The sequence below is a fragment of the Terrapene carolina genome, unplaced genomic scaffold, assembly GCF_002925995.2.
Source record: "Terrapene carolina triunguis isolate 2854851 unplaced genomic scaffold, T_m_triunguis-2.0 Scaffold714, whole genome shotgun sequence".
In the NCBI taxonomy this organism is placed as follows: Eukaryota; Metazoa; Chordata; order Testudines; family Emydidae; genus Terrapene; species Terrapene triunguis.
In genome coordinates, this window is record NW_020665065.1 from 7,030,521 (window position 1) to 7,046,399 (window position 15,879).

General features: G+C 49.7%; 1 protein-coding gene across 1 annotated transcript in view; it reads right to left on the bottom strand.

Moving 5' to 3' along the window:
• TMEM88B (transmembrane protein 88B) overlaps positions 1-15,661 on the bottom strand; it is a 39,194-nt gene extending 23,533 nt beyond the window's left edge. The window contains exon 1 of the mRNA XM_024201642.3: positions 15,132-15,661. Within this exon, the coding sequence (XP_024057410.2) occupies positions 15,132-15,401 (270 nt within the window). The 5' untranslated portion in view covers positions 15,402-15,661. The remainder of the gene's footprint in view (positions 1-15,131) is intronic.
• Between the last annotated feature and the right edge of the window lie 218 nt (positions 15,662-15,879).

The window sequence follows — 15,879 nt, forward strand, 5'->3', positions numbered from 1 at the left end:
CTGTTGCCTGGTGATAATAATAACAACGGCAGACTTACTGAACGACTATTGATCATGAGCCTCTGAGACAATCAGTGCCCGGGCTCTAGCGGGGCTGACACATCATGTTCACAAGCCATCCGCTGAGTTAAAGAAAACAATCCAAATGGCCTCCTTGGGACTGGAATTTAAACAAATCAACACACATGTGAATATAACGTCTTCATGGCAACCTATTTGCTCTCCTTAACGGCCACACCTCTGCCTCTCCCTGATGGAGTGGTGGTAACAAAGTGCTGGTGGGAATGTATGACTCACCTTTTCATGATAACAGCAGCCCCCCGGGGTGGAATTCATCCCCATGCAGCAGGGGCTTTGTGCAACGTTTGAGTCCCACCTAAGCCCTGTTTTGAGGGGAGCATAGGCCTTTCGCTGGGTGAATTTCAGCCTTTCAGCAGCCGCTGCAGAACTGAAAGAGGTTCCCCCAGTCTTGGAGTTGGCTGACAAGGAAGGCGCACCTTGGCTGGTAGGGAGCCAGCCCCAGGTCTGACAGGTTCATGGTGGCACTGAACAGGACTTAATGAGGCCAAAGACTCCCCTCTTGGTTCTTAGCCTCCAGCTGAGAGATCAGCTTAGTAGGGCTACTCTGGAGAAAGCCAGAAGGGGGTGGGGGCCTCCCGGGGTCCCAGGTAGAGCAGCTGCCACCTGTGGACTGTGACGGTCCCAGCTCAGGCCTTGGCTGTGATCACAGGCAGGTTACACTTCCACATGAGTCTGACTGACAAACGAGATGCTCTGTAATAGCTAATGGCCTGCTCCTGCTGTGGGAATTGCGGGCACTTAGGAACAGCAGGACAGACCCCCTATGCCCCGCCCCTTGCTGAACGGCCACGGAGGGAACGAGACTGTCTCGGTCACATGGAACTGCTGGAAGTGGGGACACAGACTGGGTGGGTGGGGGAAGACACAGGCACACACCACCAGCAGCAATAGCCCCACACAGGATGCAGGAGGAAAGAGGGGGGCAGCAAGTCTAGGCAGCAGCTCCCAATTCCTGGGCAACCTCAGGGTATTTGGGTTCTTGTCAGGGCCAGAAGTCCACAATGAAGAGGCAGCAGCAACAGTTGGAATGAATGACTGCGGGGTTGGCTTAGCATCTCAGAACCATCCTCTAGGTTCAGTTCTGGACAGGGTGGGAGGGGAGCTGTAACCCTGGTTTTGCCCATCCATAGAATGGATGTGGGGAGTGGATCCCGGGAAGAGGATCCTTGTCTGAACCCGGGAAAGGGGCTGAGGCCATGGGGAAAGGGTTTGGGCTGGTACTGGTGGCTGTTGGAGACAGGACTGTGGACCAAATGGACCACGAGTCTGATCTGGGGTGGCAGTTCCTACTTTGCCATCTGTAACGAAATTACCCTTTGTATGAACATCAATCCCGTTTACTGATGCCTGCAGCAGCCACAGAAAACTGCTTTGCATTTCTACCTGGCTGAATTTCACATCGAATTCTGTTCTTTTCTTTTTATAATTGAGGTCAAAACGTCAGAGGAGTGTTAATCATCCAACATTGTGTCTATTAGCAGGAGAGGAACCAATACAGAGCAGGGACTTCATCTGCCTTGGAGCTTTCAGAAATCGCTCCTGCCATACTGGCTACAAGAGAAACTCCCTTTGAAGTGAGGTTTCACAGAGGCTGGTTCACAGCTTCGATCTAGCAGCTTTTCTCAGGCTTAGGACAAAACAGCCTGTATTTATGAATATACAACAATAATAAAAGGCCGGACCCTTTCATTCTCAAAGGAATCTTCCCTGAGTAAGGACTTGCTAAGAAAAGCAGGCTCTGTCCCACTCCTAATGATTCTGCAAATAAAAATATTAATTCTTTGCACTCCTACAGCTCCTCAGCTTTCAAAGCATTTCACAAGCATGAATTAAGCCCCACCACATCCCTGTAACATAACTGAATCTGATTATGTATTATCCCCATTGCACTGATGGGAAAACTGAGGCATAGAGGTGGTTAGTGACTTGCCCCAGGTCACACAGCCATTCCGTGGCTCCTCTAAGGAACAAGTTCTGTTTCCAGCTTTGTTGAACTGATTGGCAATGCTGGATCTTGGAATGAAACCCAGTGCAAATCAGGAGTGACTCTGACGTCCGTGGTGACACCCCAATGTGCAAAGGGTGTGAGCTCAGTTGTCGTGAGCTCTTCACGATCACTGCGTGAAAGCACCACTGAAGCGCAGTTAATCATTTCATCTCTAGAGCAGCCACCACAACTCAGCCGCCCAGCTCGATTCTTGATAGCTCTCCAAAGCCATTCCACCTCTGTGCCTTAAAGCACGTTCCTTAAAGATGGGCTTTCACAGGGGAGCAAACTGGAGGTTAGACAATGTTTGGGCCAACAGAAGTATGAGCAGCCAGTGTTCCCTGTGCTCTTATGGAAGATGTTAGTGCTTGGAATAAGGGGCTGAATTTTGCTTCATTACACCAATGAGAATTCAGGGTAACTCTATTGACCTTAGAGAGACAAGGTGGGTGAGGTCATATCTTTCATTGGACCCACTTCTGTTGGAGAAAGACACAAGCTTTCAAGCTTACACAGAGCTCTTCTTCAGGTCTGGAGGTAAGATCTTACCTCACCCACCTTGTCTCTCTAATGTCCTGGCATCAACACGACTACAACAACACCGCAAACAATCTATTGACTTGAGTGGTCCAGGGTATGTGGGAGCGGAATCTGAGTCAGTCTCCTGACACGTTCAGTCATGTGGCCTCCCAGTGGAATGATGTGAAGGAAGCCAGTTGGCTGGGAACGAGGGAGCCTATTGGCTGAGATGGGGGGAAGCCCTTGTTTGAACACAAATAGCCTCTGCCCTTAGCAAATGGGGTAAGATAAGAACAATTGGTGCACGGACTTTTTGTTCTGAGTGCACAGCACTACCACAAAGGGGTCCTGGTACAAGACGGTGGCCCCTGGGATCTATTGTAATAATTTAATATGAAAAAAGCCAGCGGTGAATGGGCTGGAGCGTGACATCTGGGAACGCTTTTCCCCACAAGGAATTCCCTGAGACAAACACGCCAAGGCACTTTGCAGGTAAAGCGAGGAGCTTTCGGGATTGGCTGGCAAGTGGAGGGGCCCCAACACCAGCTGGGAGATGGATTGTCCCCACGGGCTGCAGCTAACTGAAAAATGCCTTCTCCAAATGGTTTCCATTTTTAAACAATAAGGGTTGAGCGTGGAGAGCAGAACCTGTGGGTAATGACTAGGCAACAAAGGATCAGATGGGAGGCAGGTCAGGCCTAGAGGGAACCATCAACTGGAAGCTCACCAATGTGATTGGACATGTAACGGGAGGTTTAATGGGCTGTCAGTGCAGGGGCTCTGTGCCGCGAGGCGGGATCTCAGCTCAGGCGTCGGGGAACTGGCTGGATGCAGTAAACATGCTGCAAATCACTCGCTCCACCTCTCACTCCACCTCTCCTGACCGGATCCAAATCCCCATGCTAGCAGTCACGGGGCTTGATTAGCCCAGCAAAATGCTAGAGTCGATGCAAGAGGCTGTCAAGACGCAGCGTGGGAGACTTTACTGCTATTTGGAAAGCATGACAGGTAATTAGGGGCTGTAACTGACTAGGGAGCTCGCACCTGATTTGGATTGCTACTGGTAAACAGAGCCTGGAAGCATCTGCAGCCACCTGCATTAGGAAAATGCCAGCGCAAAGGAATGCTTTCCAATGAAACCTCCTGAGGGGGCAGGGACAGATCCCCATCCAGGCTATTTCCACAGAGAATCTCCTGTCTGTGTCTGATGTCAATAGACTCCTCCATGTAGGACCCAAGCTGCCTGCAAGAAGCAGGGCCGGCTCCAAACACCAGCGCAGGAAGCAGGTGCTTGGGGCGGCCAATGGGAAGGGGCGGCACGTCCGGGTCTTGGGTGGCAATTCGGCGGCGGGTCCCTCAGTCCCTCTTGGAGAGAAGGACCGGCCGCTGATTGCCACCGAAGAATGAAGCAGCGGCGGTAGAGCCACTGCCAAAGTGCTGCCGATCGCGGCTTTTTTGTTTTTGTTTTTTTCTTCACCGCTTGGAGCTGGAGCCGGAGCCAACCCTGGCAAGAAGTTACGGGTACCTGGCATGCCTGATGTGCCAGGCCTTTGAAGAGGCAAGTGTGACGTTCTCTGATTAAAATATGACCATATAGATCATTGTTGCAACCGCTGTTATGTATTTGCAGCAAATCTTGTACAAAGGTTGTCAAGTGAGGTGTCTGTGAAAAGGTTATGATTTGCTGGTTATGATTATGCCATCTGTATGCATGTATCACTTTTGTATTTGAAGTATAAGTATTGGCTCTATACTTGGGTTTCAAATGTTTGCTCCTGGGATACAGCCCACAAGGTAGCTAGCCAGCACAACTTGGAGGGACTATGCAAATTGAGTGGCCCATCGAGAGGACATTTAACTGACAATGGACCATGGGAAACGTCCATCTACACTTAATGAAATTTCCTGCTGTGACTAGGTGAAATGCATGGACATGGGACTTGCCCATGGAACTCCAAACTCCATCTTGTTGCTGTAATTTTCCACAGTAAGAACAATGGGGGAAAAGCTAAAAGGCCCTGGAAAGGAAACTCCTCCATCCTGCTCCAGCCTCTAGCCTTCCCAAGCCTCTGGACTATGAACTTATACTAATGGGAGCATTCTAACCAAGCGACTGAGGACCTTCCAATGATTTGGAAGCAACCAGAGACTTATCAAGCCTACAGCTTATTCCATCACTGCTACAAGCTTGGACCAAGAACTTTGCAATTACTGTATGTATTTGATTCCTTTAACCAATTTTAACTCTCACCTTTCTTTCTTTTTATGAATAAACCTTTAGATTTTAGATACTAAAGGATTGGCATCAGCATGATTTTTGGGTAAGATCTAAGTATATATTGACTTGGGTGTGTGGCTGGTCCTTTGGGATCAGAAGAACCCTTTATTTGATGAGACTGGTTGTAAAGAACCATTAACCTTTAAACCCAGTGTTTTCGGTGGTAATACAAGGACTGGGATGCCCAAGGTGTAACCAGGCCTCAGTGGGTCACAACTCAGGATGCCAAATTCAGGACGAACTGCTGAGAAATAGGGCAGATACACCCCCAAGGCTGGTGGCTAATCCCCCATAGGATATATCAAACCAGCAACAAAAGTAAACTCCTGTTTTTGGCTAGCAAGAAGTCATAAAAGCAGTTTCCTTGGGCATTCCAGTTCTTGGGCAGGGAGGGCTCTGAACCACCCTGCACTGGCAGTGGGATGGACTGGGTCACCAAAGAGATCCTGCCCATCTCTGGACTCTGAGTTTCTGGACCTCTCAGCCGTCGCGCTACGTGTCAGACAATAGCGGAGATTCATCTATTTCAAAAGGGTCCTGGGGCGCAAGGGAGGGCCAGAGACATTGACGGTCTGGGGTGGCGAGAGAGCCATGGGAGTATGGGAGGGTTGTGTGGAGTTAGGGAAGAGAGGGACGGTGCATGTACAGACTGTGACAGTTATGACTGCAGAAGTTTCTGAGACATACTGAAGGCTGATGTGAGCAACTGCAACTCCATTCTCTTCAGTGGAGCTGCAAATGCTCGTGCCAGCGGTGAGTTTGGTCTGATGGATGTTATGGAGCATTTTCAGTCAAGATCAATAAAGTTCAGGGGCTGCTTTATCCATAAAGCATCCTGTCCCAGCTATCAGGAGCTCTTCAGTTCGCTAAACTGGGCTGCACACCTCAGGAGAACAGGCTTGCTGGTGAGATTGACAGCACTTCTGCTTTGAGTCCTGGACTGATATTCGGAAAGCATAATAGGGAATAGGTTTTCTCATGGCAGCCAGTCTCTTCCAGATTTATCTGGATTTGGGCAGTGCCAGGGCATGCAGAAGTGAAAGAGGAGCAACCTTTTCAGAGCCTCCAGAAAAGGTTTGATTCTAGAAAGGGACAATGGTTCAGGGCAGGGCAGAGTTTTTTATCTGATCCGAACCCACTGGCCCATCTCTAATGGGGATCAACATCTAGGCCAATAAGATTCTCTTCCTTTAAAAAGTCACCAAAGGAAAGTAACGTCAGGGGAATAAGGATAAACTTCCATATCTCTGCAGGAAAATCAATGTCACTAGTCAGACGCCTCCGTGTTTACAAGGCAAATGCACACTGCACCAAAGAAAATATGATGCATCCGATCGCAATCGCTGTTCTGCAGAGACTCATTCTGACAAAGCCTGGGTGATTTGTTCATTTCGTTACTAGGTAGCGCTACCCTTGGATGCCCAGTTTAGCAATTTACCTCCTCTAAGGAGCTACTGAGTGGCAGAAGGAAAATAACTCCAACAATCCCAGGCAGGGAGTGGTAGGAAATCAGTTTGTAACTCATGTCTCCAGTGGCAGAGGCTTCGGGAAAAGCTATAGAAGGCTGGGTTTGGCCATTCAGCCCGTTTGGGGCCAGATTGTGGTAGCTTTACGCACAGCTAGTAATGCCTTGCTCCACGGGTATTCCCGATGGAAACTCACAATGCCAGGGGCTATTCGGTACGAGGCAGGGTACTGCAGCGCGGCCCTCGGGGGTGTATTTTTTATATAACGGAGCAGCCGTGAAGGCTAGTGAATCTGAGACTGCTTACTACAGAGGTCAAGAAATCTAGGGCTGGATTGCCTCCCCAGCCCCGGACACACTCGGGAATACTGCTTGTCTCCTGCAGGATGAAGCGTTCTAGCAGGAGGGGTATGGAGACAGGTGAGAGATTGGGGAGCAGCTGGACAATTCAATGGCATATCTGGCTGTCTTGTGCCAGAGCTGGCTATTAGTTTTATGTCTCTTAGCAGCAGCGACGTCTAAACAGTGATTACCATGACAAAGGCCTCTCTGTTCATGAGCTAGCAAGATCTACGGACGCGTTGTGTAATAACAGCAGCTCGCTGCTTTGTCATAACGTTCCAGGGCTGTAAACGCGAGGGAGCTAAAACGCCCGGAACCCCGCATATGTCAGCTACTGAAAGAGCAAAACCATCTCAGGGAGGGACAGCACGAGGCAGGGGGAGCTGGCCACTTTGAGGCCTTGCCGTTGGTGCATTAGCTGCATAATACACCGTGAGGCTTTATCGTCCCTCCGGTGCGGTGATAAATGCCTGCAGTCAGCAGTGTGCTCGCTGATAGAAGAGCGTCAAATGAATGCACCAAGGCTCTGCGTGACGAACTAGCTGCTTCACTGAACATACATCTGCTCTGGCTGGATGTCTGCGTGGCACTCACTGAACACTGGAAAGGCATCCTGTCGTAGCATAGCCTGGGACTTGGGGAAAACCTGAGATGGTGGATTCAGGGGCGGGACTTCTACTGTTTCAATGCCCACAGGGGATCCTCTTGGGGCTTTAAGGACAGCATGTGGTATGGGGCATATACTATTATTACAACAGCACCTGGAAGCTCCAACCAAGATCAGGGCCATATTGTGCTAGGTGCTGGACACACACCTAGTAAGAGGCAGTCCCTGCCCCAAAGAGTTTGTCCGAATAGACAAGGAGAGGAGAGAGGAAGTACTTTGATCCTGTGTTTTACAGGTGTGCTTTGTGGATTGAGTGACTTGCCTGGGGTCACACCGGGAGCCTGTAGCAGAGCTGGGAACCCCCAATCTCTTGAGTCCCACCCCAGTGCCCGAACCACAAAGTCCACCTTTCTTGCTTTGCTAAGCCCCAACAACGGCCTCAGCCCTTCCCCGCCCACCCCCATCCTCCAGGAGGTCAGGCGCATTATAGAGACCTTAGCTAAGCTTCACAGCATGCCAGTGAGGTACGGGACTAAATAGGGAAGATAAGGTAGGATGGAATTATGTGACTTGCCCAAGGTCACGCAGTGGCAGAACCGAGAACCAGGAGTTCTGATTCCCAGGCCCATACACTAAGGAGGGAAGGCCGGCTGACTGGCTACATGACATGTGCAAAACCCTGAGGCTTTGTCTAGGCTCAGGGGAAAGGCATTATTTACAATCCTGTTCACTAACCCCTCTGAATTAAACCGGGCTTTGCCCCTAGCACAGACACAGTTTAACATCTTTTACCCTATGGTAGCTGGCCAGGGTCAGGGGTCAGCAACGTGTCTGCACACGGCATGGTAAACATTTTGAGGTCCGTGGAAATTTTTCACAAAATTGAATGACTGAATGACATTGACCCGACGCCCCCATGTCCGTCACTAAGTACAGTAATTTTGTCATGTGTCCATCACGCAACATGGTAGTACCGACCCCTAGCCAGGGCTGACCCTAGGGTGGTGGCGGAGATCTGTTAGATCAGTGGGTCTCAACCTTTTCTCATTTGCAAACCCCTAAAAAATTTCGAATGGAGATGCGGACCCCTTTGGAAATCTTCAGACATAGTCTGTGGATCCCCAGGGGACCACGGACCACAGGTTGAAAGCCATTCTTCTATAGTAACGACAACCTTTTGCAGACCCCTTAGACATGGTCCGCGGACCCCAGGTTGAGTACCCCTGTGTTAGATGTATTTACAGCCAAAGCTTTAGATTCTTTAGCCACATCAGCTTCCGCTGGCGGTGAGCATCTCCTTGCTGAACAATAACATTGATTCTTGCGGGTGGGAGGGGTTATTATTTCGGCAATAGATTCTCAACCGTTTGTTTACTAAAATGAGTGTTACTGACCAACGGCTCCCGTTAGGAACAGCAGTGGCTTCCCCAGGGCCGAAGGTAGCTCCTGTCTTTCAGGCCCTGTCAGTCTGCATCAGGGGTCCCGAACCTTTGTGTTCAGAGCGACGGATTGAGAGTACTTTGTGTTGGATTAAGATTCACTTACTCAGTAGATGGGACCAACAAATCTCTATTAAGGCAATAGTCTCAGCAAGTAGTGATCAATTACTTGCAAGTGGGAAGCTCATAAGGACGATCCTATCACAGTCACCTCCAGCACCGGACAGTACAGCTTCGACCTCCCTTTGTTACACAAACTTATTGATAACTTTTTGTTATCTCTTCTTATTCCTATGTATTAGCCTCTCATTTCCATGTTAACTCTCCCCCCGTCAGTACAGGTTTAGTGTCAGTTCAAACCGTCTTTCTAGACTTTTAGTTACTTCATCTTTTCTCTTTCTTTCTCTCTCATGATTGCTCTGCGATTCCTTACACCTGTGCAGTTCTACCTACGCTCACACTGTTAAATGGTATTGGAACAGACTCTTAACATTCACAGCCGGCTTCTATCTTTCTAGGGTGAAATATCCCTTCACTCCCAACTCTTTGCCGTGGGCTAAGTAATAGGAAGGAGCAAAGCAAATGTCCAGAGCCCGGAGAGAAGCGCATCACCTTGTATCCTCCCGCCGGCTGTATGCTAAGGGGGAAATATGTGTAGCAGAGGCCCAAGCACAATGGTCAGACCAGAGAGAAGTGGGCAGGTAACTCCCCTCTCACTAGCCTTGGTGTAAATCAGGAGTAACGCTGTTCATTTCAATGGAGTTATGCTGGTGTAAACGGGAGGCGAACCAGGCACAGGCTTTTTGGGCACAGAGCAGCGGGGATTTAACTCAATGCCGTATTTTAATTAAGGGCAAATTTAATCTTTGGAAGGTGATTTATTTCCATGTTGAGATTGCCTGGATTTTACCAGCACTAATCCCATCCAGCCCTCACTTCTGGCTAGCCGATGCTTCTGACCACACTAGGTGGTCAGGTAAACTCCCAAGCTCAGTGTTTCTGAAGGTAAATCTTGGACCAAGTCTCGGCTGGTGTTAATCTGCATCCTCCACTGAGGTCTATAAAACTGTACTGATTTACACCAGCTATCTGGCCCAGGGTTGTCTTTTTATTTTATAATAAGAGCTTCTAATTCTCTCTTGTTATTTAAGCCCTCCTATAAAGTCACCCTGCTGCACAGATTGGATAATTTCTCATGGCCTACTCCCAAGCCGGGTGCCTTGTGAAACTGGACCGAGATGGGATGCAATGGGAGGCGGCAGATCAAGTAGGAGATGCAGTTTGTGTTATTAAAAGGGAAAAAACTTATTTTCAATATTTTTCAGTGCAATGAGCTGAGTAAATCAGGCTGAGGCGGGTGCTCTTAGCATAGGATCTGTTGGGCAGGGAGGCAAATGACAGCTGGGACATACTTGAAATTGACAGTACCTAAGGGCCCAGTCCTGCAGGGAAAACTCACAGTGGAGTCAATGGGCATTTTCCCTGAGTAAGCAGTTCAGGATCCATCCCTAATATTGAGAGAGAGAGAGAGAGAGAGAGAGAAGAAATGGGTTCCTACACAGCTTATTTCTAACAATGACGGATTGGTAATTACAGCCCAGGCTTGCAAATACAATATTCCCAGGTGGTTTCAATAGATTAGTCACGGTAATAAGCACTATATTAGGTAGTGCGTATGTGCAGAATCGGACCCCCGAGACTGGATCCTGAAGTGAGCACATTCTACAGACTGATCCAATTACTGGTCAAATGAATGGAAAGACACTGTCTTTGGGAGCCGGATAAGGCTCTTTATGAACTACAATATATTTAATAACTTAGCCTCTAATCCAGCTCTACTGAAGTCAAACGAGAGTCTTGCCATTGATTTCAGAGTGTGTTGGGTCAGGGTCATAGAGAGAGAAAACACTGGAAGTTGCAGTTTTCCGCAGTGGACGTATCCAGGGATACTGGTCACACAAATGACTTCAGCTTGTTTGTGTCTCTTGAATCGTTATTACATTTATTGCTATCTTTAAGCATCTGAGGAATTATGGAGTTCAGGCTAGTAGCAAAAACCAGAGCAGCGTTTGGTAGGTTCTGACTTTTTATCAGCTAATCCCTTCCACACTACAGTGTGACGCAGCCTGGCTTCCATTAGCCTTGCAGCATCATTAGATTTTGTCCTCTGATTTGAGGTTTACTTTAGTCATCAGGCTGGATCAGTATTCGGATGGAAACCTTCTCAGAAGATGGGTGCTGAGTCCTGACTGAAGTCCAGCTCCTTTTCAGGTGTTTTAAGATGGGCACCCCAAGAATGGAGACACCCAGAATCATGAGTGACTTAAAAATGTAAGCCATACACAGCCCTGATCCTGCGTTGAGATTGGCATTTTTGAACCCCTCTGCCCACATGGTACTCCATTCATATCAGGGGAGCTCTGCATGGACTCCAGACTGCGCCCTGCCACTTCTCAAAGCAGGATCAGGGCTTTAGCCCCAGATCCTCAAATGTACTTGGGTGCCTACGTGCCATTGATTTTAACAGGAATTAGCTCCCTAACTACCTTTGAAGATTTGGGCCTTAGTCTGTATTTGCCAAGATATTCTTTTGTCTCCTTTCACCCAGACAGGAAAACAAATTTATGATGGCACAAGGACAGAGATGTTCATATCATATCCCCACATCGGACAAATGATGTCGGAGCAAAACAGGGGAAAATGACGAGAAATGAAAATCCATAAACATTCTTTAAAAATCCCCCCAATAACTCAGAGCAGAGCATCCAAGTGAAACCAACACGCACAGAGACAGAATACTAAATGGGAACAAAATGATTTTTTCAATGGGAATAAATAAAAAACTGGAGCCCGTGCATCTGGGAAGCTAGCCCAGATCTGCAGGACGGGAGTGTGTGTGTGTGTGTGTGTGTGTATCTTTTATTAGATCTTGTTCTTATCATTAGGTAGATCACAGAGAATGACACTTGCCTGAAGAGGGCTTCGTTAAAATGAAATTAACAAAACAAATTAAAGTCCATGGGGGGAGGCTGCAAATCACAGGGGAGGGCTGTGAGCCATCTGCTCTGGCTGCCTCTGTAGTGTAGATGCTGCAGGGGAGTTACAGAGAAATATTGTGACATTAAAATGCAAACTGCAGTGAGTAACTGAAGCTGCACAGAATTCTCTGTCGACCCAGGCAGTGTATTTACTTGATCTGTGTCACAGCTGCTCGTTAATTAAAACAGGAATAAAAAATGACGCCTGACAGAGCTACAGCTCCCGAACTTACAGGGGAGTGTCAGAATGAATCCAGAGCACTCCTGCCAGCATTCACGGGGTTAAACCCTTCCTATGTGGAGCAAAGCACACGTCCCCTATGATTGGCATCTTGCCGAGCCTGATTCTGATCTCACACTGGTGTCAATCAGGAGGAACTCCAGTGAAGTCAATGGAGTTACACTGGGGTAAAACTGGTGCAAAAGCTCTTTGAATAACAAGGGGCCAAATCTTGGAGGGCTTTCTCACTCCTTGAGCAAAATTCCCACTGACTTCAAAGGGAATTTTGCCTAAGCAAGCGGAGACTAGACACTAACTGAAGTCTTCAGATTTGGGCCCTCAGAGAAATCAGCAATACCGAACCCTGCCTTGCCTCCAGATCTGCCCAAGTACTGCAGACACACATCAAATATACGAGACAGATTGGAAGCTGAACCGATTTCTTCTCACTATATAAAACCCCCACACGCTTAAAGACAAGACAGACCCAAGCTTTGAATCTGGCTCTGGATTTGCATCGGAAGCTGAACTTCAGAATTTCCGATCTGGAGTTCTGGTCTCCAGTGTATTTCACAAGGGGCACATCAATGTAACCTGCTCTAGGTAGGCGAGTTGGAGTTTTCCCATAAAAAACAGGACTAGGCTGGGTAAAAAGAACGTCCGCGTGGAATAGGATTGGTTTGCTGTAGATCCATGTATCAAGGGGAGATGAGATGAGATGGGAAGTGCAGCAGATGTAGCTGTCATGTGCGCAGCAAGAGCTCAGCTTGCAACCTGCCAGTGTCCCAGAAGGGGAGAACACTGTATGGGGGGGCATGTGTGGTTCGCCCACATGAGCCCCCCCTCCAGCACCTGAGGGCCATGGGAGCCGTGCAGGGGTCAGCTCACGCCAGGAAGGTCAAGCTGAGCCGTGCCGTTCAGTTCACAGAGGCTGGAGACTTCCTGGTTCCCTTGGAGTTTTGAGGGGGACAAACAGACTTGCCAGGAGATCTCCCCACAAGCTCCAAGGAATCCCCTTATTATCCTGGAGGCTGCCGGGGGGAAGGCTCTTGTGATGGTCGGGACTCGGGAGGAGGGGGATGCTGTTGTTGGGGTGGGGATGAGGGCGTACCATGGGGGATGGGCTGCTTGCCGGCTTCTTCTCTGGGTGAACAAACCTCAGTCCAGCCGCATTCCCATTCCCCAAGCAAGGGCTGAAGTTTGCAAACACATCTGGCCTCAGAGATGGGAAGCTTCACACAGCTCTAGGGAAAGGCCTGTGTCCGGGGCTGTTGCAAACCTCTCCTAAAATGCCACAGAGAGGGGATCTTTCACTTCCTCCTTTCCAGCCCCAAAGGGACCGCCGTGTTAACATCTCATCCAAAGATTAACAGCCGTCTAGTCCTGCACCGAGTGCCAGGGCTGGGTAGGAGCCCAACCACTGAGGCCGGGGTGAGACCCCCTGTGGCACTGAGGGGGAAGTCCCATTAGCTGAGCTACAACATAACTGAGCCCCAATAGGAGAGAGCATCCCACAGAACTGCTTTAACCCTTTCACTGAGGGCACTTTGCAGATGGCCAGACAAAGGAATTCACAGGAGGACATGTGCCACGTATGCGTGCCCAGGACTGCCTCAGCATGCAAACTGCACCCACACCCTCTGTTAAAGCTCCATGTCACAGAAGAAATCAGCACTGAAAGAAGCAACGATTATGCATGCTGAATAAATGGTGAGGAGCGTCATGCATCCCCCTTGGCCTGGCCCTTTTACACCAGTGCACACTGGGTGTCAAACGCTGCCCTTCAGATCCCTTTGCACCTGCACCAATGACGACACAAGGGGAAAAGTCACAGAGGCTCGGGGCTCTACGTTCGCATCTTGGCTCTTCGCTGGCTCACTGGGCAACACGTGTAACTTTGCTGTGCCTGAGTCTCCACGGCTCTGGAATGAAGATAAGAGCCGGGTGCTGCCTGACCTGGCAGGTGGGTGCATGGGATGTCTGTCAAGGGCTTGGAGAGCCTTAGATCAAAGGACGTATAGACGTCTGGTGCACTATGTTCCTCTATCATGCCCTGTGAATGGGAGTCACCCCACATGCATCCAGCAAGGAGGGGACCCCCTTGAATGCACAACCAGCTGCAGGGCAATGTAAACCCCAAAGGTCCACCCCTGCATCAGCTGTGTGCCCCAAACTCCCATGATCTTCTATGGGAGCTTAGCCCGAGTGCGAAGGGCTTTGCTGTAAAATCTCTTTATGATCAGTACGGCCCGCTTGTCAGCCCACTGTCCAGGGAACAAAATCCTGCAGCTGGGGAGGGACAGGGCTAAAGGTGGGATTTCTTTGTCGAGATTCAAGTAGCGGTGTAGAGGAAACTTGAAATCTCAAGCCGGGGAGGCTGGATCTAAACTCTCTGCACGCAGGAGAGGGGATGTTTGCTTGCCCCAGTGCACGGGGTTTATCTAATCCCACCCCCCAACGCCAGGCTCGGAGTGGCCTGGCCCAACAGTACAATCGTTTTGTTTTTTTCCTAGGAAATATTTTACTAGTGGGAAAAAAATCTGTTGTTTCTACCCCAGGAATGGACTTAAAACCAAGCCGGCTCAAGCCAGGACTCTGTCTGGGCGGGGACTGGTTATTCTAGAAAGTTGGTCTCCAGCTTTTTTTGTTCCTTAGGTTCTTACCAACCCCATTGCTCCCACCTGTGAATCCCACCTTAGTGGCCTCTGCTCAGAGGAGAAGGCCAGGAGCACCTGGCAAGGGTTCGAATAAGGACCCGATCCAACACCCAGCGAAGTCAAAGGACAGACTCCCAGCGATTTGGAAGGGCTTTGGATCAGGCCCTACAGGGGACTTGTTGCTAAAGTCAGTTCTCCTGGGGGACTTGGAAGCAGTTGCAATGGCTGGTGTGCAAAAGTGTCACACCCCAGAGCACATTCTGTCTGTCCATTTGTCCCTCACCTCCACTGACTCAGACACACACACCCCCTCTCCGTCTCCCCATCCACGTCTTTTGAAAATTCAGCTAAAGCTCAGAAATCCCAGTCTAGTTTTTAAAGCCGCTGTCCCCGCCCTCTTTTCTCAAAGGAGCTCAGTCAAGAATCCCAGGGAAGCCAGGGCCCTGTCCTGGGTCGGGGTGCCAAGGCCCACACGGGGGCCGGGCCACGCTCACTTACCCGGGAGTGGCACTGGAAGCCGAAGTACACCACCACGATCGTCGGCAGCAGCACGACGGCAAAGATGGTGACCACCAGGAGCAAGTTCACGAGGAAGACCAGAGAGTTCGTGGCGACGATCAGCAGGGTCCAAGCCCAGCAGCAGCAGGTGCTCCGGGGCTCCAGGGGAAGAAGCTGGTCGTCCATGTCGTAAGGAGGGAGGCCGGGGATCATCCGGGACGTGTCAGACAGATTGTCCACTTCAAAGTCCTCAATCTCCTGGTCGGACATTCTCAGAGGAGTTTCTTTATCCGTCCTTCCCTTGTTCTTTTTTCCTGCCTTTGCTGTTGGCCACGAACCCGAGTGTGGAGCTCTGGGGCTTTCCTTCCTCAGCCAGAAGCCAGCAGAGAAGGGCTAGCCAGACAGCATCAAGGACCCTAGAGATGGAATGGCCCTACTGGGCCACCTGCTGCACCCCAGCCCGGCCAGGGCAGGATCATGCCCTGCAGTATATTCCCCAGCACTGCCTCTCCTCTAGTCTTAGAACAGAGCTGCACCTGCTGGAAGTTTGGTCCTGAACCAGCTACAGGCTATCGGATCCAGTATTTCCTTATTTTCCTTTGCACGCTCTCTCTGTCTTCTGGGGCTCTTCCTTATGGGAATACGGTCCCAAAGAGTTCCCAACAGTTTCTGTCCTAGCCTTGATATGCTGCACAGCTCCGGAGATCGCCTACTTTTAGCATCCTCTTACAGCTTTCAGCGTGTCCTG